Source organism: Podarcis vaucheri (genome assembly GCF_965113315.1).
Source record: "Podarcis vaucheri genome assembly, chromosome: 5".
Lineage (NCBI taxonomy): Eukaryota > Metazoa > Chordata > Lepidosauria > Squamata > Lacertidae > Podarcis > Podarcis vaucheri.
This window is the reverse complement of record NC_138763.1, coordinates 29814667-29839994: the sequence shown is the minus strand read 5'-3', so window position 1 is coordinate 29839994 and position 25328 is coordinate 29814667. Positions and strand designations below refer to the sequence as shown.

Here is a 25328-nt window from a genome sequence, read left to right as displayed (position 1 = left end):
GTCAATCCTTTTATTAACTGCAGAGATATGTCATTCAGGACACCAATCAGTGCCCCACATTATGCTCTGGGAAACCAGAGTTTGCAAGCATTTTCTACAAACATCCAGAATGCCAGAGTTAGGCTTCATCACAAGCCATTCTGTTAGATACATGTGTTTGTTGCATTTAATACAATCTTTAGCTGCCACCAGCCCCATATCTAAGTGTACAGACATGCTTTTCTCAAATGGCAGCCCCCCCAAGCCGCATGGACTTTCAGGCACTGGATTGCTAGTATAAACTATTTAAATTTAAGAACTACAAGTCAATGAAAGCCAGGTTCTGTAGGGAGACAACATGGGTAAAAAAATATCAATACAGATGATATTTTAATACAAAATATTTTTACATAAGTCAGTCTTTTTAAAATATAGAACCTTAAAAAAAAGAACAAGTTGCTATCAACACACTATAAACACGAGTCTTTTGTGCCAAGTTTTGATAGCGTTATCAGAACAGTTTTTAAATACCAGTCCATACTTTTTAACACTGCCTTTCGGTTTCTACGAAATGCTAGCCATGTTCTGCATGACCAATTGTTATGTCCACTGTGATGCACTTCCATTCAGTTCTAATCTGACAGACTGCTCAGAGTCTTTGCACAAGGATTTCACATTCAGCTTCCCATCACAGTTCAGTGGTGCACAGTATGGCCAGTCCCATTTAATTCAGTGAACATTAACTTAAAAGAGAATGTCAGTTACATGTACTGAAGTACATTGTGTACAGGTTCTTCGTCTGAAAAGGAAACTTGCTGATGTTTCATAGATATTCTACCCTGATCATCCAACCAAATTAACAGCACTCAAGTGTTTTATTTTGATTTCTCAAAGTTGAATAAAGTAATCGCTATCAGATTTTCATTTAAGAGATGAACTATACAGGATGTACATCTCGGGAATGTTTTGGAATAGTCTTGTTTTTGAACTCATATAAAAATAAAAGAATACCAGATCTTGCAAACTCTTGTTTTAATGGTAAATCATCCATGACAAGGTGGCTAGCTAGCCAAGGAGAATTAAGATGATTTACTTGCATTGGAATAATTTACACAATTGAACTTATGCATACAGTACAGAACTATGAACAAAAAGGTGAAGCAAACTTTATTTATATTCAGGTAAAAACATTAACCTGATGAAGTAAATTATTGCAGATTTGAGAAATCAGCACAGAAAACAATCGGACAGAGCATTGCTTACATGTGTTTTATCTGTGTCAAAAGAAATGCTGAACTGTTTTGATCCACACCAGTGCTGGGGGGCAAGGTGCTAGGGGAGGGCTTAGGGGACAGAAGAGGACGTACAGGGGGAAAAAACTTAAATCAAGGGGAAAGGATTGAACAGGGAAGGAAAATACTAATTCGACTTTATAAAAAACTTTACATCAATTCAAAATGCTCTGGCCACACCATAAATATTGGCCAGACCAATCGGTTGTTGAGTTTTTCAACTACACAAGAAAAATCAATTTCATCCTAGCCCACCAGTAAGAGGCTGTTGCCTAAATCACTGTGTGAATGGTTCTAGAGTATTTTCTGGTAAAGATTGTAGCCAATATATCCTACTACTACATTAAACTAAGCTATAAGAAAGATTCTACCTACTTACAAAGGCGGAATTATTGACAATATATTTAATAAAATTAAATTATTTCTTAATTTGAGAAAACATGGACCAGTAAATGCCCATGTCCAAAATGTAACAATTGTTGCGAGTGGAGTACACAGAGAGCCATGTGGATTGCACATCAGACAATACATGAGGGAGGGAAATCAGGGGCAAGTGATGGTACACAGAACTAGTCTACTTAACTAGATGTGCCAATACATGTTTTTCAATTTCTGTACTTATGTACAAAGTTGTCTTTGGGAGGAAAAAACTGCAGACTTGGCTAGATGGATACACACAGCCCAGTATTAAACTGCACAGCAACATTTATTGTTCCAGCCTGAAAAAACATCCCTTTTTAAATTTCACACAGCAAAGCAAGTTAAACTTCACTCATCGATAAATGATAATTTAAAACAAGAACTTGCTAAAGAAACCTTGTCACAACAACTTTAGGGCCTGATCACTTTTAAGTCCATGGGGCCTTTAATGAGTATCAACCTAGTGTCTTTGTTTATAATCTGCAAGCCGTTTTCTACAAGGAGGCGTTACGTTTCCTCGACTCAGATGATACATTTAGAAAAGAATCATGATTCTCTTTTTGCTGTAACAGGCAGACATTGCATTTTTCATTGTGATCAGGAAAGATGGAATGACTGCTGCCCTTCTCTTGCAGCTATCAAGAGTTTTTCACGCATTATCTCAATACTTGAATAGTCTGGCAACTTGAGATAGTTTACACAAGTCATTACTGAGGGTAAGAAGTCATCTGGATTTTCTGTAGACTCAAATGTCTTGCGTACAATTGTAAGTGGAGGATTCAAGCTCCGAAAGCCTAAGAAGAAAAAAACAACGAAGTTCACGACAGATTTAATATTAAGAAAGTTTAAGAGCATTAAGCTACTGGTCTCAGAAAAAGACTGCATTCTTCATGCTGCTTTCTGTATTACTTAGGTGGATTAACTCAGCCGTGTGAAAACGGAATCCCTCACCCCTGCAAAATCACCTGCTCACTCACTTTTCTAGCATTAAAAGGCTTATGGGCTCCAATGTAGCCTGCCTCTGTAGCACTGCAATGTCAGTTGTGCATGTGGTACACTCTTGTTTAATATAAATAATTCTAACTCTAGAATCATGAGTGCAGTCTTCATAGCTTGTCATTCACAGAGCAATTTTGGAAGCTGCACACAGATGGCCTCTAACATTAAAGAGGAAGCAGATGTTTTAACAACAAAGGGACAGGCAGCAACCATGGTGGGGCTCCAACCAAGTTTGCTTACGCATCATTTCTGCTCCTCTCCCAGTAGCCAAGAATTTTAGGCTCTTAACGAAGCAAATGCCACAATTAGTCATATATCATACTAGTACAGTCATTCCATATGAAGTTCTACTGGTGTGACAAAATGAGTCTTTGCCTAGAGACAATAGCAACTCATCCTAGACAAGTAGAACATAATGTTAACACTCACCTTTATGTCTATTAGCAAAACATAGGGATGCTCGGCTTTTATTATAGGTTCTTATGCACTGGGCTAAGTAAGACTGCAGCCCAATGCATACTTAATGGGGAGCTAAGTCTTATTGAACTCAGTAGGCTTTGTGTACATGCGCCAATTGACTGTCAATGACTTTATTTTGAAATCAGGGAAGGGAAACCAGTTACCCCTCTAAATGTTTTTGGACTCCAACTACCATCGGCTCTGGCCAGCACAGCCTACAGACAGAATGGTGGGAGTTTGAAGGTCACACGTTCCCCATCCCTCTTAAATCAAAGTCGTTGTATTAGTACACAGTTCAGAAGGATAGACTTCTACTAGCTTATAGCACAATAGAGTTTTTACTTTGGAGGATTCAACATAGTAAATATGGTTTTCAACTTATGAATATAGCTATTGCATTTGCACTTGCTTTTAGCCAATATTATAAAAACACTCACCTCCTACTGGCAGTCTAGGGCTACCAGTCACAAACTGGAGAAATAATCTTTGCTGCTCACTATCAAAACTACTGAGAATTTCAAACAGGAACTTCACAGCACGACTAGAATTAAAAAAAGGGGGGGGGGATAGAGATTGTTAAACAGAAGATCCACTGAGGAATCAACAAGTGGCTATCTTAATAAAGCTACAGCACAAAAAAGCTGTTTGAGACATTCCACACATTAGATCACTGTCAACTAGCAACAAATTATATTACTTTGTGATTACCTGTCATGTGTATAACCATGATCTGGCCTGCAACATTCCATCAATGTCTTTGCATCCCAAGTATCTGTTTTGCTACCACACAGAAGCTGATCCAGCTATAACATAGAATGCCAGAGTGGAACCGGGGGGGGGGGGGGGGAGGGAGAGAGAGAGAGAAGAGAGATCATCAATTTGTTGTTGAATTATCACATGATTAATACAATTCCCTGCACACAGGCTAAAAGTATTACCACCTAACCAAACTTCAGAGATGAACCTTCATGCTAACTCTGATTCTCTAACTCAGAATCCAAATTTTTGAAGGTGTCCTTCCTCTCAACCCCTTTCATTTCTTCCAAAACTTAAAATCAACTTTGTTTCAAACACAGTAAGCCAAATCTCTTTGGATAATTACTGAATTTTTAAGATAAAATATTCAGGACCGAACTATGATATATAGAATTAAGTATTTTGTGAGAGTTACAGTCCTTTCATGTAGTTCTTTACTATGTACATTTGAATATTTAAGTACAACATGCTAGAAAAGTTAGAAATGATTTGAATTTCATGACTACCACAGTAAGTCTGGAAACAGTATACAGTCGTACCTTGGTTTTCAAACAGCTTAGTTTTTGAACATTGTGGCTCCTGAACGCCACAAACCCAGAAGTGACTGTTCCGGTTTGCGAACTATTTTTGGAAGCTGAACGTCCAACGGGACTTCAGCGGCTTCTGATTGGCTGCAGGAGCTTCCTGCAGCGAATCAGAAGCAGTGCTTTGGTTTCCGAACGTTTTGGAAGTTGAACAGACATCCGGAACAGATTCCATTCGCATTCAAAGATACGTCTGTATTTATAAGGGTGCTGAGAAAATTGTATTAACAGACTCCTGGACCCTCCTACAGAACTCCAGCTCCTCGCATAAGGTACAGTGGTGCCCCGCAAGACAAATGCCTTGCAAGATGGAAAACCCGCTAGACGAAAGGGTTTCCCATTTTTGAGCTGCTTCGCAAGACGATTTTCCCTATGTGCTTGCTTTGCAAGACAAAAACGTCTTGCGAGTGTTCCGATTTTTTTCCGCTTTGCCCCCCTTTTTCTAAGCCGCTAATAGCCTTTTAGCCGCTAATCCTTTAATAGCCACTAAGCCTTTAATAGCCGCTAAACCGCTAACAGCGCTAAGCCACTAATAGGGTTGCTTCGCAAGATGAAAAAACCGCTAGACGAAGAGACTCGCAGAACGGATTAATTTCGTCTTGCGAGGCACCACTGTAAAGGTAAAGGGACCCCTGACCATTAGGTCCAGTCGTGACAGACTCTGGGGTTGCAGTGCTCATCTCGCTTTATTGGCCGAGGGAGCCAACATGCACACCATCAAAAGCTGAGCAAGCAGGTTAGATGAACCAAGTTATTGCACCTGGCATAAGGGTACTAACCTCCTCAGGATAGAAGTACTGAAGGTGACTGAGGGGGAAGACCGATTCAAATCCATCTCTGAAGGAATCAAATTGTCTGGAAACGCCTTCATTTAGTGCCCAGAAGATAACCAGCTGCAAAAACACACACAGAGAAACACATAACTGTAAAATTACAGCAATTTTAAATAATGCATTATTATTAAGAAAGATGATGATCCGGGGAGAAGAAACTAAAGTACCTAAACTGTAGAAAAAGAAAGCAAGGTTGAGAACTGTCCTTCAAGTCAACAACACCCTTTATTTTCCAGTTACTGAAAATAGTAAAGTAAAAGGCCAGCAATGTTTTCAGGACTGGCTAGTCACCAAGAGAGCAAAGCTGGTCTCGTGAAGAACAACAACAACAATTCGAATTGTGGCTAAGTTGGTACATTCGTCTTACTGGGTGTAAAATTAAAATTAAGCCAGTACTAGAGAGTTAGGTAGACACTTCAACTATAGATGACTCTCTCGAAAAATGTATTAACTCACTGTACTAACACACATATATACACAGTTACTGGTTAGGGGGAAACTGCTAATTATTTGGTCTACATTTACACTGTTCAAATAGTCACATCTCTTGGGGAGCCCTGACCTGTTCAGAGCTATGGGACTTTGGTTACTAACTTCAACACAATGTGAATCAATACTTTAGGGTAATGCATATAGACCAGTCATTGTTGTTTGCAGTTAATACTCTAGTAAAAAAAGGGGGGGGGAGAGACTTCTGGACCCAGCAGACCCTTCCAACATTCTTGTTACTTACTCTGAGATATTCTTCTAAATTGTGGATGGTGACAGGTATATCTTTCCCTCCTTTTTTCAGCTCTATGTTTGGAAAGCCTGGGAGGGTGAAGTCCAACCCTAGATCTTCTACTGAGCAGCCATTCATGGTCAGTGTTTCCAACGCATACTGTAGACTTTCTTTGGTCTAAAGATAAAATGTAAGTGACAACTTAGAAATTTTAGGTCTAGCCTTCTATAGTGTAATATTCATAGAGTGGCTAACATTCATTTAACTCCACAATTGTGGAAGCCAGCAGAAGGGCTCCTGCTGGCACAACAGACCCTTCCTCCCCACTGCATTCCCCTGCATCTCCCTGAAATCTGCTGGGGAAAGGGTGTCAGAAGAACCCCTAGAACAGTGCATGGGGGAAGGATAGGGGGGATAATTTCATCAAGTAAGAAAAAAGGTGTGTTCTGTTGGAAGGATTAGATAAGCACAACACTGAGTTATTTTCACTTTTATTAAAAGTTGTTTACGGGGTATCAGCAGGCCCAAGTGCTTGAGCACAATGTAAAGTAAAAATCCAAGAAAATAAGATGCCATTAACATTCAACTTAGCCTTAGCTATGTATATAGGTCACAAAATTACCAGGAAACGGACCAGCAGCATTCACAAAATATAAGTATGGCCAAGTACAACAATAAAACATGCTGTACCCTCGTGCAAAGGCCATTTTAAACTTATCACAGTAAATAAGACATTAAAGCTTGGGAACTGTTGTTTGTTAAAACCACGTTTTTCAAGTGGAACTCTGCTTGTTCTCAACCAGTTCCTGTGGTCAGATGTCAGAGGTAACTAGGGCTGGATATCTGAAAGCACTCTTTTCATTACTTGAAAGCACTTCATTGCTTTTAAATATTCACACAAAAGAGAGGGGGTGAGGCATGAATCCAAGATTTGTGCAGGCATGTTTATGTAAAACACTGGCTGTATTGGATAAAATGTTAAATGCTAAACCACAATTTGAATTTGATCTTATGAAAACAAGCTGAAGAGAGCCTCAGGTTTACATGCTCTCTGCTGCAGCCACAAGGAGAAGCTTGGAAATGTCATCCAAACCCTGAACACGCTGTGGTTAATCCTAACAATGGTTAGCTGAAACAAGTCAACTTCAAATGATAGTTGAATCAAACCAGTTTCATAAGTTAACTGTAGTTTAGATTAACCAGGTTACAATTTTGAATATAGAAGTAAACTATGAAAACTATGAGAACTAAACTATGAAAATACAGTACGGAAATCACTTCTTGCCAGTCTGTAATCCGTCTACCACTTAAGCCATGGCCAAGGCATCTATCAAATGGACTACTATTTGCCACAGGTCTAGCTACCAAGTAAGAAAGACAGATGGATACATTTGGCATCTTCTGTTCTATAATTATACCTACCTGCGATTTATCCTGTTCAAGTCTTTTCTTTTGCCGCACAATTTCTTCAAGATGGTATACTGATCTGGCTACTACAGGATCAATGTTAAACAAGTCATGAGATGTTAGCGACGTCTCCTGTCGCAGCATCCATTTGTAAAAAGGAAGGCCAAGGGGAAGGTCCACCTAGAAGGAAAAAACAGTTTCCCTTTATCTGAAAACAAAACTTAAAGGGACGTGTAAACCTCTACATACCCGCATGCCAACAAGTAACAACTGAAAAAGGCTAAATTGCACTTTGTCTGCTATTAATCTAGTATATGCCATTTGTATAAATGCCATGGATGATGTTTAAGTATTAAGTTTCCAATTACTCTATTATTGCACTACTTAACATACTTAAGCTGAAGACTACTTTAATGCACAAGAGAGCCATTGCTGTATGTAGCTAATCATTTGGGGATCATTAATATGTATTAGCCATCTAAATTCAGAAGCTGCTACTTCCAACAGTATGTTTTTCACAACTAGAACCTTGAAGCCAGGCTTTTAGAATTGCAATTTCAGCTTGAAGGCTATATTGTATAGCAGAGGCTACTTTAAATTTAAAACCAGTTCCACTCTTACCAATCTAAAATCCATGATTGCTTTTGCCATCAGTTTTCCCAGAAAACGGAACTTCATTTTAACTTTAGCAATATGAGCAGGTTTAGCTGTTCTGCCAAAGGGAAGTGCAAACAGACCTTGAAGATTATGAACATATTTGGTCCCTTCTTGGCTTCCTGTTTAATGAAACACAAACAGTAGAATTGTACACAAGTCAAAGTCATAAGTTGGCTCAAACTAATGGTCTAGTTTTAAAACACTAACTCAAGGAGATGAACTACACTTAGATATACAGTCAGCTTACAACATAGGGTTACAACAGCAACTGCATTATCTTGCTCCAAAATAGAGCAAAAGGTTAGTAGTATGTCAAAGCAAGTATAATCCACGGATAATATTTACGTTTCTGTTAAAGGACGGTTTATGGAGCTCCTTTCAATACTTTAAAGCTACACATAAAGGATACAATTTTATCTCCTGCAGCAATGCAGTATAAGCTTTGAAAATTCCACCCTCTGAAAATATCAAGATGATCATTATAGTTACCTTTAGGATTAGCAAGAGTAACTTCTTCACCCCTCCACAAGCCCAAGTCTGCTCTCTGTAGTTCCTGAGATACAAGTGCATAAAACTCCAGTGTGGGCCCAAGACCAGTGCCAACCTTTTGAGAAAAGAATAGTAATTTAGAGATGTATGTAAAAAGTCCAAACATGTTTTCTGCAACAAGAAATGCTAATTGCAGGAATGAAGGTAGAGGAGGAATTGTTGGCAGAAATGTGCAACAGAAGCAGCTTAATTATGTTAAACTCGGGGGGGGGGTTAGACAAATTGTTTAATTCAGAACTTAAAACATTTGCATATTGATATTGCTGCAGGGGACTCTGAATGATGCTTTGAAAGATGGAGCAGGGATAGAAAATAGTTGTGTAATCACTGTACTGGAAAAAGCATCATTGTATCACAACTGGACACTTGATTTTGGTTTCAGAGTTGCATGCTACAACTATAGTATGAGAGTACCAAGACAGTGCTGGGATTTTGATTTGCTTCAAAAGAATGAAGGGCAAACTGCAAGCAATCCTTTCAGAAATATTTTGGCACCATATTCTATCTTATCAGAGGGCATCAGTCCTATTTGTAGACAGAAAACCACATGTTTGTAACACTCTGAACAGAACCCTTTAAGGGTTTGGCAAGCCTTTCCACAGAAGCCATATAACTCTAAACCAAACAAATAAGCCACAACTTGTTCCTCCAAAGCTTGGTTTGCTTTTTAGCTGCTATGTAGCTTGACAAACATCTGAGGTGGCCTAATAAAATGTTGAGCTCACATGTTACACCAAACCATAATTAAAACAAGCTATGGTTCAACAACCCGGACAAAAATGTGGCTCTAAGACCCCTGATTACCAAACCTGCACTGCAAGGGTTTGGACCAGATGACCTTCAGGGTCTCTTTCAACCCTACAATTCTATGGCACCATCTTCAGGCCGAACTGCAGCAAAAACCAGGTTGAGGAAATGATCTGCAGCATGTGTCAGACCCACAGTGTACTGAGACAGCCCCATAGTTGTCAATGTGGCTATGCTGCTGTGAGTTTGCCATACTAACAGAAAGCAAAATATGATCTGTTAGCTGACTCCAGATGTTCAGAAAAACCACGGCAAGCTAGGCAAACCATGACTTAGACTGATGTGCCAACAGGATCACTCTAGACTACTGCTGAACGTCCTTGCAACTGGGAAATAAACAATTACCCGTGCATGCGGGGACAGGCAGCTATAGTCATTACTTACTTCATTCTCATACTGGATTTCCAACATTGCTCTTGAACTGCCCAGATCCTGCATCACCGATTCAGCTTGTTTCAACAGTTCCTCTCTGTTCACAGTGCGCTGTGTGTCAACGAAACGCAGGTATTATTTTTAGTCTTCACAAGCCAATTGTAGTATTGAAAGCAAAGATAACAGATAACAGCCTGAGTCAAAATGCCCTCTAAATTATATATTTAGAGGGCATTTTATGTAGCGTAGTACTTGCATTGGATACTGAAGTATTTTCCTAAAACTAGTAAAAATCCCTTTCTCATTGCATTAATTACAGGAAGCCTTGATTTTTAAGGTTGGTTTGCATTAAATTGTGTTCTTCCGTTGACGGAAGACTTTTTGATCCAGTGGAGAGAGGTGCGTAGGGTTTTCTTCTCTCATTTGTTTGCTTCTTTGTATTTATTTGTTGTTATATATTAATTTCATTTCTATACTACTTTATATTTTTAAGGGGGGGGTCTCAAAGTAGTTTACAACCTACATTAAAACATCAAAGAAATCAATCCAGAATATCAAATATAAAGTATAAATTCAAACCAACATAATCAACAGGAAACTAAAATGTTATCTTAAAGATTTCAAAATAAAACATTATAAAAGGAGATCAAGTACAGGATGCACATTTAACGAAAAAGGTTATCTTAAACATTTCAAAGGGAAACATTATGGAAAGAAGCCCAATATACAATGCACATTTAAAGCTGCCAATTCTGCCAATGGTGGTTTGTGGTGAGTGGCGGCTGCAGAAGATCAGGCCTAATGACCTGGGTCTGCACTAAGAGACAAGCCAAATGCAGTCCTCTGACCTCCACTGCCTCCTACATTGTTCCAAAGGGTCCTAGAGCGTATTTGGGGAGGGGGCGCTACACAGGGAATGGGGAATCAGTAAAAAAATCCCACTCCCATCGTCATTGTCCTCACCTGACCAATTACACATTCATCCCACTCACAAACCACCAAACTTCCTAAAAGTAAAACAAACCAACAAGAGCCCAAGCAAGACATAAGCTCTCTTCAAGTAAGGCAGCAAAATGAACTATCACTCCAAGGGAAGGGTGAGTCAAAAGATTCCTTTGGAAAACTGACATTTTCCTGCCTTCAAGCAACAGGACCGCTTGTTATTGTCCTAGTGCCCACTTGCCCAAGCCAAATGCACCCTCCATAACTATTCTGCTGTATTTGATACTGGATCTCCCTACACCTTGCATTTGCAATTGTATTTGAAGAAAAAAAAATCATTATTGAAGCAAGAATTCATTTCAGGTTACAGATCAGAGGATTTAGGTGTTCTAGAATACATGAAAATTAGTAAGCGAGCATCAACCATGACAACAATCATATTTACTCCCTCACAGTAGCTTTGAAAAGGCCTTAATGTGATCATTTGGAAGAACTGCAGACTTCCCCAACTTCTTCCTATAACTAATGCAATTCAGTTATAGAAAAGAAGCTTATTCTAAACCTATGAGGGGTTCAATGAGGTCATTTCTTTTCTGCCACGCCCCCACCCCCAATAATAAAGTTACCTTCTTCCTGTCTAGTCGTGGTGCCACTCTGCTATCCTGAGAATCGGACTGGTTGATTTCTGGATTGGTGTCCAGCAGTCTCTGCATGGCTCGATCTCGGTCAAAGGCAGTTACATAAAACAGCATTTGTCGTGTGTCAAACGGAAAGAAAAAAGGACTGTAAAAAGAGAGATGAGTTTTACACTGCAACTTTATTATTTGGAAGTTAAGCAAGGCTATAATATGACAACAGTTGAAAATGTTTTATTTAAAACATTTTATTTATTTAAAAATATTTATCTCTATATATAAATTCAAGGCAGCTTACAATACCAATTAAAACAATGCATTTTTTTTTAAAAAAGAAAAGCTTGCAAAAAAGCCTACAAAAAAGACTGGCTTGATAACAAATTATGTTTCCATGCTGAATGCAGAGGAAGCCTCTTAAGAAAAAAAAAAAGACCTGCCATGTGGGCAGTACCTGGACCTTGTTAACATTCTTTACTTAGTCCTTGAAGTTTGTGAATATTATTTTTGGAACAAAGAAAAAGGCCTTAAATTTGGTTTCAACTAAGCCTTCCTCAAGCTTGAATAAACCATTGCACAGGGAAACAGCATATGGCAACCTGACTCCACTTGAGAAATTTAGATATCATGGGGAAAAAAATATTCATGTTTAAAACTTGATGCCTCTTCTTAAAAGTCACCTATCCTGTTTAAATCGTTTTGTTGCAGGCCTATAAACTTCAGAATTCCTCCTGACCTGCTCAATATGAAATTTCAAAGTTCTGCATCATCTCCCTCACTCCTTCATTCCTTTATAAAAATTCTAGTGTTGGGAAGAGTCTGCTCAAAATCTCCACAGTACAATAATGGTTTATAATCAAATTCCATACCATGATTTCCCAAGCTCTGTCAGCCATGTTGGTATGTTTCCTGTCATTATCACCAAGGGATCTTGAAGCTGTCTGTTTGCCTTTGCTGTGAGTTTACTGTTGATAAATTCTGATGTTGGAATAATCTCTTTACAGCTTGCATTCTGCAATGTCAAAAAGAAAGTTGCTTCTATTTAGAAAAACTCATTCACTACCAAGACTGTTCAAGTTTACAAAACACAGGAACGCAGTGACTGTGCCTTTAGCCTAGCATGGGCTCCCTGCAAAACACATCTTGCAAGTCAGAAACTAGCCAAATGAACACACGCTCCTTCACTTTCTCCTCAACTTTGGATTACATTTCCCCGCTATTCAGCATTAACCATGATGCACATGTAATCTGGTGTTGCCACATACTATGGTCAACCCCAACAATGGTTTCTGCTAAAGCCAGGCACTGAAACTGTGGCTTGAAGTGTGTTTGCACACTAGGGTTACAAGAGAGGCATAGCTTGCTTTGTACTATTGTGGAGGCAGGTGACATTAACAGGACTATTGCTGGCTGTGTGGTGGGTGGTAGTTTTAGCCTTGTGAGCCCTTTTCTGCTGAACCTGAACCTGGAGAATTGCATTCTGTTGGAGAAGCCAGAATGCTTGGCCAGCTTGCCTCACCTATGAAGTGCAGTAACTTTTATTTCTTTATTTTATTTATATAAACAATTCACATACTGCTTACTACAAGAGTCTCTAAGTAGTTTACAAAGATACAATACAGTTAGAAGTTCCTAAGCAGACAAATCTAACCAAAGATCAGAAAAAATTCAAACACAACAGCAACAAGTGTACTCACATCATACAGGTAATACCAATAACGACTGATAGCATGTAAAACTCTCAGAAGAATAACAACATCTAATGAAGGATCTTCAAAAGTTATATTTTCAGGTGGCGAAGATATAAGATAAACTTCCAAAGGATTTGAGACCAAAGGACATACCCCATCTGAAAAAGGGATAGATTCTATTAATCAGTGGAGAAAGGTTTTCATATATTTTTACTTTCTTTATGTAACAGTCAGCAACAGGATCTTAATTAAACTGTGCTTCAAATAAAACATTATGCAACCTTCCCTCTATGCTTGCAGGTGATCCAAATGCTTACCATGCCACAATTCATCATGCTTCTTTGCATTTCTAGGGGATGTTTTCGTAGGAGCAGTTTGGGCCCTTCCTCTTTTACCACCAACACAGTCTTTATTACTATCATCATCTTCTCGCACTGGCTTGTACCTAAAAAGAAGCATTATGTTACTGACTACCTGACCCGATACGGGACGCGGGTGGCGCTGTGGGTAAAAGCCTCAGCGCCTAGGACTTGCCGATCGAAAGGTCGGCGGTTCGAATCCCCGCGGCGGGGTGCGCTCCCGTTGTTCGGTCCCAGCGCCTGCCAACCTAGCAGTTCGAAAGCACCCCCGGGTGCAAGTAGATAAATAGGTACCGCTTTATAGCGGGAAGGTAAACGGCGTTTCCGTGTGCTGCGCTGGTGCAGGCTCGCCAGAGCAGCGATGTCACGCTGGCCACGTGACCCAGAAGTGTCTCCGGACAGCGCTGGCCCCCGGCCTCTTGAGTGAGATGGGCGCACAACCCCAGAGTCTGTCAAGACTGGCCCATACGGGCAGGGGTACCTTTACCTTTACCTGACCCGATAATGAAATCTACAGGAGCAGTAATTTCCTGTGCGAAAAGAGCACGCCAATCCAATACTATATACCTATAAAATTAGAATTATTAAAAGTCTATCTTTTAGTGCCAGACTGAGAACCAATCTACTCATTACACAAGAGATTCATAATTGCTCTCCCAATATTTCCCCACATGGAAGTGCAGCTATGGAGGTCTGTCAATTTATGTGGAGCAGCAGCAGAAGGGTTAACCATATCCCCTTCAAAACTGCTCCAAGCCCTATGGAAGTGGAGTATAAGTTCCTATATTCTCCACTGCTGCCATGGGTGACCAGCAGCGGGAGAGAACAATTTTCATCAGCAAGCTGACAAAGCGGGGAATGGGCAGGGCAGCTACCAGGCCATAACAGGTACAATTAATAAAAAACAACAACCTGAAGATCAATCGCAGATCTCCTAAATATTGGGCTGCTACACACTTACCAGTAAATCACTGAGTGCTATGTGGACAAGCCTCAGAAAGCATGAGCAAAGCACTGGGCTAACACACTCCCCACTCCTCCTCCTACACAAGGATGGCAACTTCTGCAAATATTACCGTATTTTCGCCCTATAGGACGCACCGTCCCATAAGGCGCACCTAGTTTTTTTGGGGGGGAAATAAAGGGGGGAAATTATTTTTTTTTCCCCAGGCGTGGGGCTGGGACAGGGGAAGCCCGAGCTTCCCCCGACCCCAGCCCCCAAACAGGCAGCTCTCTGCAAGCCGTGGGAGCCCAGCGCCAGGCTCCCGCTGCTTGCGGAGAGGTGCGCAAAGCCTGGACGCGCTGAGCTCAGTGCGCGCAGGCTTCAGCATGAAGGAAACTCTCCACAAGCGGCGGGAGCCCAGCATCGGCTCCCACTGCTTGCAGAGAGCTGCGCGAAGCCTGGAGAGCGAGAGGGGTCGGTGCGCACCGACCCCTCTCGCTCTCCACGCTTCAGCGAAAGCCTGCATTCGCCCCATAGGACGCACACACATTTCCCCTTCATTTTGGGAGGGGAAAAGGTGCACCCTATAGGGCAAAAAATACGGTACTTTCCAATTCAAAATAATCCTGGTTTAGCATTACATACAAACCAGGAATCCTGGTTTAAAATAGTGGTTAATTAAAAATGTGTTATAATCTGGTTTATGTTGGCCTTCTTAGCAGCTAGTCTTTGTTTGAAACTAGGAATTCTGGTTTGTACCCAAAATATTCTTTTAAATTTGAAGTAAACTCAGAAGAAGGCCTCCTCCTCACCACAGAGGAAGGGGAAGGGGAAGGGGAAGGGGAAGAAGAGCTTAGCGCTGTGGTTCAGGCTCATCTTCGTAGTGCTAAACCATGGCCTAGCATTATATGCAAACCATTGCTAAGTATGTCTGGTTCACTCAATACTTTGGGCCTTGGGATTTTACCTCCCCTGCTCCCCTTAACCTATGGAGAAAAACAGGGAGATCCTATATTTACTTGAATACAAGCACTCTGCAACCAGATAACAGCACATGTAAAAAGAAAAAGGAAACTAGTGATAGCAATAATGGAACCTCTTTCAAATCTGCTGCTTGAACAGGATGCTTTACTTTACTTCACAGTAAAGCAATCCAGATTAATTTGTGCTGTCCATAATCTTACTGTCCTAACAGATTCTTACTTCATATTAATATAATGAAGAGTGAAAATGATATTTTACACAATTATTCAATAAGTTTAACACATGAGGGCTACAAACACAAATATGCATCTGTAACTCAGTGACAACAGTGACTGTTCCCCTTCTTCTGATTGACTTACCAAATGGTATGAGTCTTTGTCCATATGCCAGCTCTTCCTAATGGGTTGCTTTCATCATCTGTTGATTCCCTTTCCTCTTCAGCTTGCAAACTGAACTGTCTAACTGCTTGATACACTGTCATGTTATATGGCAGGAGATGATCTCCAATGTAGAACTGAAGCCTGTGCCTCACATTCCCTGAATTTAAGAACTGAGCAGCCTATGTGAAGGAAAGGATAGAAGTTAAAAATCAACCTTCCAGCTGTGAGCAAAGGAGATCAAAACTGAACAAAGCCTTACCAGAGATTCATCTATTTCCTCATCTGATCCATCATCATCGCTATCTTCATCATCTTCTCTCACTCTGCCATAACCTAAAAACAGACAACAACAGTGCAACTTGTAAAGTGTTTTACAGAGGCTTCAAGAAACACCTCTCATACTATTCTATTCCCAGACGCAAATAAGTCACTATCTAAGAAACATTAAAAATGGTTCACAACAGTACAGCTTGCCAATACAGTGGTACCTCAGGTTAAGTACTTAATTCGTTCCGGAGGTCCGTACTTAACCTGGAACTGTTCTTAACCTGAAGCACCACTTTAGCTAATGGGGCCTCCTGCTGCTGCTGCGCCGCCGGAGCACGATTTCTATTCTCATCCTGAAGCAAAGTACTTAACCCAAGGTAATATTTCTGGGTTAGCAGAGTCTGTAACCTGAAGCGTATGTAACCTGAGGTACCACTGTATGCAGCTTTAGTAGCATCCTATGTGCAGAACTGCAGAGTAACCAGACCTCTGCACTGAGGACATAAACTATGGAATTTGCTACCACGAGACACAATGGTCACCAACTCTGATAGTTTTATAAAGGGTTTAGAAGAATACATGGATAGACTGGCAATAGTTTAGTCATGATGGCAGCACACTACCTCTAGCATCAGAGGCAAAATTCCTATGGACACCAGTTGCAGGTGATCAATTGAGGAAGAGAACTATTGCTCTCATTCCTGTTTGTGGGATTCCCAAAAGACATCTTGCTGGTTGCTATGGAGTAAACTTGAGATGTGAACTAGATTAGACTGCGCTAGATTAGAGAAGTGAAGACCCTCCCTCTTTTATTCAAATAGAATTCGTTTTTTGAAAACACTTTCAAAGAACTTTTGAGAAAAAATATACAGAAAGTTCCATTGCTGCTTGGTCTGCTAGTGACCTTTGGCTTAGTCTGGAGATACGAGAAGCAATCTACTGTCCTTTTGACCTAACACCTCAAACAACAAAGATACCCTGCTTCAAAATTGACAATAATTATGATAGTTATGTAGCTCTATAAACTAGGGTAAAAGTCCACTTTTGAACAATCCACACTTATGTGCCATCTGTTTCTCCCTATTCTTGCCCCCAGGGGAAATAACATAGATGTCTAGCATCTGTGGAAACATGTCTGAGCAGTCCATGGTGACGGAGAGTGAAGCATTTTAGTATTAGCTCTCCAAAATACTATCTTGTAAATATCTCCCACTAGCAACAATAGTTTTTAGCTAGTGGTATGAAACTTTTAACATGTGGGATCTTGAAGTTTTCCCAGGTTTTTGGTGATACCTATTTGCTATTTACATACAAGCAAACACAGCAATTCTGGTGCAACAAGTGATAAAGTGAACCAGAGAGACCATTTGGGCTGGGCAGATTGCTTTCTTGAATACACCGGGGGGGGGGGAGCATTTTAATTGGAGATTGACAGACAGTCTCAATCAACCTGAAAATCTATACAATGATTATTGAACTATAATCAGGCAATAAAAAGGTTCAGATTTTACTGTCAATTTACAACTTCATAAATTTGCAAGCTATACAATGAGACCCTTTATGACACATACAGCAAGAACTGACACACAAGGCAACTACCATACTTTTACAGTGTATCATAAGGAAAAGAGGTACCTCTAACTACAAGGTATCTTTCAATGGCTTGTACCAACGCCAGGGGATCTATCTTCACAGGTCCACCTTTCCACTGTTTCACATTAGCACAGTCTGGATGTCTTTGCAACTGGCATTTTAACTGATGGGTGTTGAAAAATTTTAAAGCTTGCGATCCTCTGTTAAGAGAAAAACTCAAGATAATTTATGAAAAACGTTGCTACAGTTATTCTATTTTCACCTGTGGACATGTAATACATTACAGCAATAAAAATAGTTTCTGCCTTTGACTTTAAAATTAAATTATTAAAACTGCATGCATTTTAATTTGCCATCACCTATTGTCATAGACGGAAACCTAATCAAAACTATTACAGAAGATGTGCCTCAGGCCAGTTTAAGTTGAGCAAGGTGACAATCCTATGCACACTTACCTGGGATAAGCCCAACTGAATACAGTGAGACTTACTTCTGAGTAAACATGCAGAGGATTGCACTTCAGGTGTTGATAAGAAAACAGTAATCAGATATTGGACTGCTATTTCAGTGTATTTTGCTGCTTTAGATGTTCATGTATATCAATTTGTAAGAGATTTAGATTCATTTTTGTTTGCTTGTTCAGGTTATTATATTCACAAAATTTTCTGTCACTATAGTGTGGAAACAGTCATTAAATATCTCCCAGTTCAACAAATCCAATGAAAAACAGAAAAAACAGGGTGATATCCAGCTAAGTCATACTCAGAACAGACCTACAGAAAGCAATTTACTTCTCCACTAATTTCAGTGGGTATTATACTAAAAATGGATATCACCCATAGGATCTAACATTTTAATGAAACAGATCCACAAACTTATTTAAAAATTAGCAGTTCTTGTAGTTATTGCTGTACATTTCTTACTTGCTAAAAACTTACTGATAAAAACAGAAATGCATACAATAGCAAATATTACAACCATACATGCACACACACAAAGTGTTGGCTGTATTGCTTAGACTAAAAATACTTAATTCGTTTAAGACACGGACAGCAAAATTTATAAGGAACAAAAAGACACAGACTTGCTTGACTTACACATGGATTTGGAATACGGCTTCAACTATTATCTCATTCTAGAGTTTTGGTCAAATATCTGAAAGAGGTACTTCAATGTGTTTTCCTTAAATCCAATATGGAATTTCATAAATCAGCTAAGCAAAAGGACTCATTTGGAAAACCAACCAAGGAAAGTGCTCATCTTGAAACCAGAAAAATCTTGAGTCTCTAACTACTTCTAAATCTGAACTACCTATTCACCAAGTATCCAATAGGAATACTGTTTCAATTATAGCTTTTGAATGGTGTGTAGAGAGCAATGAATTTAGCCCTAGTATTCTGCTAAAATTGATTAATATAGTTTTGGTCTTACTAGTTGTATGCCATGTCCACACTACCACTATTCAACAAAGATGTAAGTCATACTCTCCCCTTCTAGTTCCAAACAACATTTGGAAGCTGGAATTTTATATTAAAATGTTAAGTAAGAACAACCTTTATGGAAGTTCATTAAAGATGCTTATGCTAATGATGTTGAAGCTGTAAATATGGTTTTTAGGAGTTTGAAAATACCTACTCATTATTTTGAATTTAGCACTATCATAAGAAGCAAAGCACTGTTTTTTTTACAGGTTTTTGAACTGCTATGACCATAAATGGTAAAATGGACAGCAAACACAACACAATGGGCCACTTAGCCATGCAGAATTCATGATTCCAGGAACATTCTGGAAATGCGACACGTTTACCTGAGAATTAATCCTTACCTGCTCCCTGTTCCATTTCCGCTTGGAAAGTCATGGACTTTAACTGGAAATTGCTCCATCTGACTAAGACAGTTGTTCATTTTGTGGACCAAAGCCAACAAAGGTGCATTTTCTAATGGCTCTAATCTTCCAAGGGGTTCTTCTCCAGGAAGCTGAAATTAAAGTTTTGCTTAATTATTTAATTTTTAAAATAGTTTTTGCCAAGTGGTCACTGAGTAACTCTATGACCAAATACTGACAAAGCAGGCAGGCTACAGGCAAATGCGAGCTTATATTCCACATGCTATGGGCAACCCAAACCCAATGATTATATTTCACCAGGAACATAGGCAAGCATTTGACTTCCACAAAACAAAATGCGCCTGTTTATCCAAAACTACGGTTTAACCCAACTAAGGGGGGGAAAGTACATAAAAACACAATTTTTGTGTGTGAGATAAAATATTATCTTCAAAGCCTGTTTTAGTCATTTGCCTATCAAGTTCTCTCTGGGGAAAGAGGAAAGCCATATATGGCTACCAGTCAGTTATGTCTTTTAATACCACCTCCCCTAGATTCTTGAAAGAGTAAAAAATGAACACAAGAATGAAGCGACCCCTTTAATACTGGAGCTGTAGGTACTTACTGGAGAAGAGAAAAACACATGAAGGAACCTTTTCAATCTCACATCCCTGCTTACAGCATCTTTTTCACTCTTAGACGTCAAGTAAAGCAGCAGCTGTTTCATAAACCCACTATGCTGGATCTCAAATGAAGATACATCAGACTCAGAGACTATACTACGGATTTCTACAAGGCACTCAACTCCACCATCCACCTGAAATAAACAGTCTCTGTATGAGAATGAGGCTTAGTAGTCCAGGAACTATTCCACAAATGGAACAAGAACCAGCATATTTAAAAACAAATACTCAAATCCAGAGGAATACATATCCCAGATTTTTTACAAATACTCTGCACTGCCTTACTTACTTTACACAACTTAAGTGAGCATGTGCAGAAAAGTTCATGACAATACACCACTAAAAGGCAGCATATATGTAGCGGCCTTATGAGAACGTAACAGTTCAGCTATTCAACATTACACTGAAACTGGGTGCCTAAGTAATGTCATCCAGGATGTTTTCCCCTCAAAAAGGACTCCTGGAGAGGCTTGAATGGAAAGTCTATTCAGAAATATTTTCTACAAGTTGGTTCAATGTTTACTGAGCTAAGAATAAATGTGCCCACATGTTCCCCGCCCCTTCGTGTGCCAGCTTCAGCATCTCTCTCATGGTTTATGTCACAATTTCCCCAAAACATCTAAATCACGAAACTGTGGCTTGATATCTGCTTACCAAACAGGATATGATCATCACTAAATGAGCGCCAAAGAACTTTTAAAACTAGCTGATGTTTGAAAATACTAGTTGTATGCCAATACCACCATGCAGGAACACTGACTATGTAGCTGTGTGAGAAAATTATGTAAGGAGGGCCTTTTAAAACAGTGAAATGCTGACTCTGCACATAACGGTAAGCCAGGAATCCCAAATAACCTGAACTATGATATGATCAAGCAGTGAGCTACTGCATGAAGCCCACTCCGCTTCTCTTCACATAAGCAGGCAGAACAAAAATCAGGTTGTGATAGCTTAGCATAATGTCTAAACGCAGGATTCTGGTCTGTTACTCCTAAATTTGTTGGACAACAAATCATGGCTTGCTTGGAAGTCAAACCAACCAACTAGAATTCCGCATTTGGGCATCACACTGAAGTATTCCTTCTTCATTTGTTGTACCTGCTATGCCTGGAGAGAGCGCAAGCTGCATGCACTAGCACACTGCTTGACCGTACTGTACAACTTGCTGGCTGCACATTCATCGCCTTTTAAAATTCCAGTAATCTTTAAGATTTAGGACATCATCCATCCTAAAAGCAGAGCTGGGCACACTTTTAAGAGTCCCCTGTTCACTGACCTTCTACACAAGCACATGGCAGCATGCTAGATCACCACCAGGAATTTACCACGGGGTAGCTAAAGTGATGTCCTTCAGATGTTGCCCAACTCCCATCAGCCCCAGACAGCGTGGCTATACAGGATAATGGGAGTTGCAATCCACCATATTAGATGTCCAAATCTATTATACCCTCTCCCCTCCCCACCAAGTTACATAAACATCTATTGAATCCTCTGTGTGTAAAACTGCATCCATCACCCACTCTAAGGATTGTGTCCCAATATTCATATAGTTACAATGCTCATGGAGCACTATTTGAAGATTACTGGCTTACTTCAGTTATGAAATTGTTTTTGTAACAAAAATGTAGTGGTTCTTATTGTATCATAAGGCACTGGACATACATAAATTGGAAGTGACAACATACCAATATACCCTCCAACATAGAAGAACTGCAAAATGGAAAAGTTAGTGACACCAATGGCTTTTAAACAGACAACTTCTGAAGCTTAGAAGCTGGATGCAATAAGCACCGATGACCTCACTATTTTAATAAATAAAGGCAGAAAAGGCTTGGGGCTTATCCATGTGTACATTCTAAGTAGTATTAAACTATTCGTTCTTCCTGTGAAAAGTTTGTCCTCTCATTCCAATATAGATTAAAAAGATATTCTAACCTGAAGGTTGAGTTGTTCAGTTGCAGTGCAAAGTCTCTGTAACACATTTAGTGCAGGGTTGCTTCCATCCATGTTCTCAGAGCTAAAATAACGCTCCACAAATTTGTGGGCTTGCTCTTTAATCCAACCCTTAATTTTCTCTCTACAAGAAATGTACAGTTTAATATATTGAACACTTAACAATGGCATACTAAGCACAACTGCCCTGCACAATTTGAGTACATTTTCATGGTGCAAAGAAGTCTCGGAGGTAGGAAAAGCTGCAAGGTCAAGAATTTTCTTCCCACCAAAAAGAACTCCCATTGCACTTTAGTCCAGGTTTGTTAAATATAGACACTTTATCCAGATCGCTCATGAGTATAACTTCATTGTCCCTGCAAACTCATCTCCCTCTACTCTGCTTGTCCTATGATTTTAAGAATTTATCCTCTGCCTTCCATACATATACTTTTACTCCCCATTCTGTAAACTTCATTTTGGCACATTCTGTCCCAGCTTGAAGTTCATCATCCTCTCCTACCAAAATTTTCTATTAAAACCAAGACTAAGCTGCCACAGACAACACAGGTAATCTATAGTAAACTTTTTTTGCATGTCATAGTAAACTATAGTTAACAGTTTACTGTGAACATGTTGATCTGGATCACCTTGGTCCTCCCCACCAGCAAGCTGGAGAAACAGGTCATGGTGCCTGGGCTTACTGTGGGTGTTTGATCTGTTGCCAAGAACAAACCTTGGTTACAAGATTGCAGTTTGATTAAAAACAAACATTGGTTTGGACACAATGCTAAGCCAGGAATCATGGTCTGTTCTGCAGGAGAATGTGACCAAGATCAATGTTCATAGTAAACCATTAACTCTGGTTTACCATGGCATGTGAACTGGGCCACTATAGGCTTCACTGAATGGAGTTTTGTGTAGTGAAGTATGATTATACCTGTTGTTGGATATTGTGTCCTTTGAGGCAGCTCTTGCCAGACCACTCACACCTGCTGTACGTGCTGGTTCAATGTTGTTGCTATTGGACTGTGTGCTTAATCTTCCCCAGGTTTTAGGATTCAAACTTGCCAAGAAGGAAGATTTAGGAGATTGAGTAGCTGTAGGGCTTTTAGCTTTTGGAAAAAGAGAATGGGAGAGAAAGTTTCAAGTTTAAGCTTTAAAAAGTCTTAAGCTTTACCAAGTGGCATTAAAAGTCACCAACATTGAGAGTTCTGCTCCCTTTTAATGCATGTCATGTTTTCCTCCTAAGCAAAGCTATGAGATAAGCAATTACAGCTCCCAATTGTGGAATAAAATATTATCAGGTGCCTCTTCAAAGTGATTTAAATGTTTACAGATCAAATGTGTACACAAACATACATCAATTCTAAAGCTGCTATGTGAATCCATTTTATCATGTGTCCACACACTACTAAAAGGTCACCAGCACTGTGTACAATGGATTCCTCTCATTTTAAAAAAGCTTAATATGCTCCACCTTTCTTTTTACAGAAAGAATTGTCACAGCAGTAGCAGAAAAAGAACATTACACACAAAGACACAGCTAAAGGAAGCAAGTAAAATCAAGTAAACTGAACTTCAGTGACAGCCAGGAGGTATCATCTATAAAGGGGTGGGGGGGTTGCTAGGGGGTGGGAATCAGCAGCAGCCTTCACTTTAAGCTTTGTATGGAGCAGATAGCGTTTCTTCTGCATTTAATGAAAACTTTGATTTCCAGAAACAACAAAAATTTACTTCCATTTGCAAACATTTGTGCCAAAACATTTGTGCCCAAACAAGAAGTTTCCGGTCAAAAATATATCAGTTAATTCAGTTGCTCAAAATGCAACGTCATTGCTTTGATTTGGAAATATTTATTTTACAGGTCTGCCAACATCTAGGCATTTAGGGCATATTCAGAACTAGAAAACTTTCTTTACTGAGGACTGTACAGCACTGCTTCTTAAGTAGTCACAACAAGAGCTTACCTTGATTGTCTACTTTGTCATCATCTCTGGGAGGTGAATACTTTGGCCGCCGGGGCCCACGTTTTGGCAATCGTTTTCTCTTCAGAACATCACTTAATCGGCTGTCAAATGTTAAAAAATGCACATGTCATACATGCACCAGGCCTGATACATTACATTTGAACCAAACTGTAATATATTTGAACCAACCTGGATTTTAAATTATAATAATCTCAACTAATAAACTGGTATGTTAGCATTTTTCTTCCAATTTAGCAGACTGCTCAGATTATTTTAATATGTCTGTCAAATAAAGCATTCTAATGTGGGACCTCAACCTATTTCTCAGCAATGCCATTAGTAGCGTTTTGTTCACAGACCAAGTCAAACACACTCACCCCTGTGGACTCAGGTCCAGAGAGTCTTCCCTGCTGTGCTGTAAGCTTGGAGAGCCTAAGTCTGCGGCTGCATTGCTAGCAGCAGTGGCTGTTCCAGTGCTTATTGTTGTAGTAGCACCCAGCGTTCCTGAGCCATTAGTGCATGCTTTGGGGGGACTTGTCAGCAAAGCCTCCGATTCTGCAAGATTTTTCACCTGGTGCATTACACCTTTTTAAAAAAGAAAGATAACCTTCAGTGACAAAGAGACATATATTTCAATGCAGTTTGCTTGTTCAAAACACATGACCATGGGTGCCAACTTGAATGAAATTGGGGGGGGGGGGTTAAGCATAATCTATACAAGACCTTGCACACGCACACCATTTGAAAATCAACACTCATTAACTTTTTTTGGGGGGGGCCTCCCACTCCAATATTTTATTGGGGAGGGGCAAAGGGTCCTTGGCCCCTAGGAGTTGGCTCCTAGGCACATTTTTAACAATACAAGGCACATGAAGAGCTACACATGAATCTAACTTCTGCCATTACCTTCTCTTCTGAAGTAAACACTGAAAATATCAGGTAACTTTTGCATTAAGATCTCTGCCATTTGAAGGGCTCCAACTACTATCTTAAGGTCTTGACTTGACAGCATAGAGGCTATATGACTGAAAAAGAAAATGAAGACAAACAAAATTCAGCAAGATGAAAGCAGCTTCATTTACATTTTGCATACACAAATGAGGACATTTTCAGTACTGGGCAGGTTGCTGAAAGTGGGAAGGAATGTTATATTCCTGGTACTGTGAGATCAATTTCACGCACTGCACAGCAACATGCCTGACTTGTTGCTTTCACACAGACAACCACGATGTGCAACCAATCCTGGGGTTTAAGTTTTCTGTTTACGAATAGGTTTTTTAAATTATTTTGTC

General features: G+C 39.7%; 1 protein-coding gene and 1 long non-coding RNA gene across 5 annotated transcripts in view; one reads left to right on the top strand and one right to left on the bottom strand.

The window, feature by feature from the left end:
• Positions 1 to 994: 994 nt before the first annotated feature.
• TRIP12 (thyroid hormone receptor interactor 12) overlaps positions 995 to 25328 on the bottom strand; it is a 70076-nt gene continuing 45742 nt past the window's right edge. For 2 of the 4 annotated variants that reach the window (XM_082223820.1, XM_082223822.1), the window contains exons 20-42: positions 24943 to 25061; positions 24414 to 24621; positions 24037 to 24137; positions 23007 to 23181; positions 22070 to 22211; positions 20077 to 20268; positions 19452 to 19603; positions 17669 to 17841; positions 16026 to 16099; positions 15746 to 15945; positions 13418 to 13545; positions 13107 to 13258; positions 12279 to 12421; positions 11404 to 11560; positions 9848 to 9946; positions 8597 to 8711; positions 8072 to 8226; positions 7466 to 7630; positions 6056 to 6220; positions 5269 to 5382; positions 3858 to 3952; positions 3587 to 3690; positions 995 to 2485 (exon numbers count right to left, since the gene is read on the bottom strand). In XM_082223820.1, coding sequence (XP_082079946.1) covers positions 2289 to 2485; positions 3587 to 3690; positions 3858 to 3952; positions 5269 to 5382; positions 6056 to 6220; positions 7466 to 7630; positions 8072 to 8226; positions 8597 to 8711; positions 9848 to 9946; positions 11404 to 11560; positions 12279 to 12421; positions 13107 to 13258; positions 13418 to 13545; positions 15746 to 15945; positions 16026 to 16099; positions 17669 to 17841; positions 19452 to 19603; positions 20077 to 20268; positions 22070 to 22211; positions 23007 to 23181; positions 24037 to 24137; positions 24414 to 24621; positions 24943 to 25061 — 3325 coding nt within the window. In that variant the 3' untranslated portion in view covers positions 995 to 2288. The remainder of the gene's footprint in view (positions 2486 to 3586; positions 3691 to 3857; positions 3953 to 5268; positions 5383 to 6055; positions 6221 to 7465; positions 7631 to 8071; positions 8227 to 8596; positions 8712 to 9847; positions 9947 to 11403; positions 11561 to 12278; positions 12422 to 13106; positions 13259 to 13417; positions 13546 to 15745; positions 15946 to 16025; positions 16100 to 17668; positions 17842 to 19451; positions 19604 to 20076; positions 20269 to 22069; positions 22212 to 23006; positions 23182 to 24036; positions 24138 to 24413; positions 24622 to 24942; positions 25062 to 25328) is intronic. The other 2 variants (XM_082223821.1, XM_082223823.1) reach the window with 1 other exon arrangement.
• On the top strand, positions 16111 to 16699 carry LOC309533425. The gene is made up of 2 exons (XR_014220238.1): positions 16111 to 16250; positions 16479 to 16699. It is a non-coding gene; the product is annotated as an uncharacterized lncRNA (long non-coding RNA).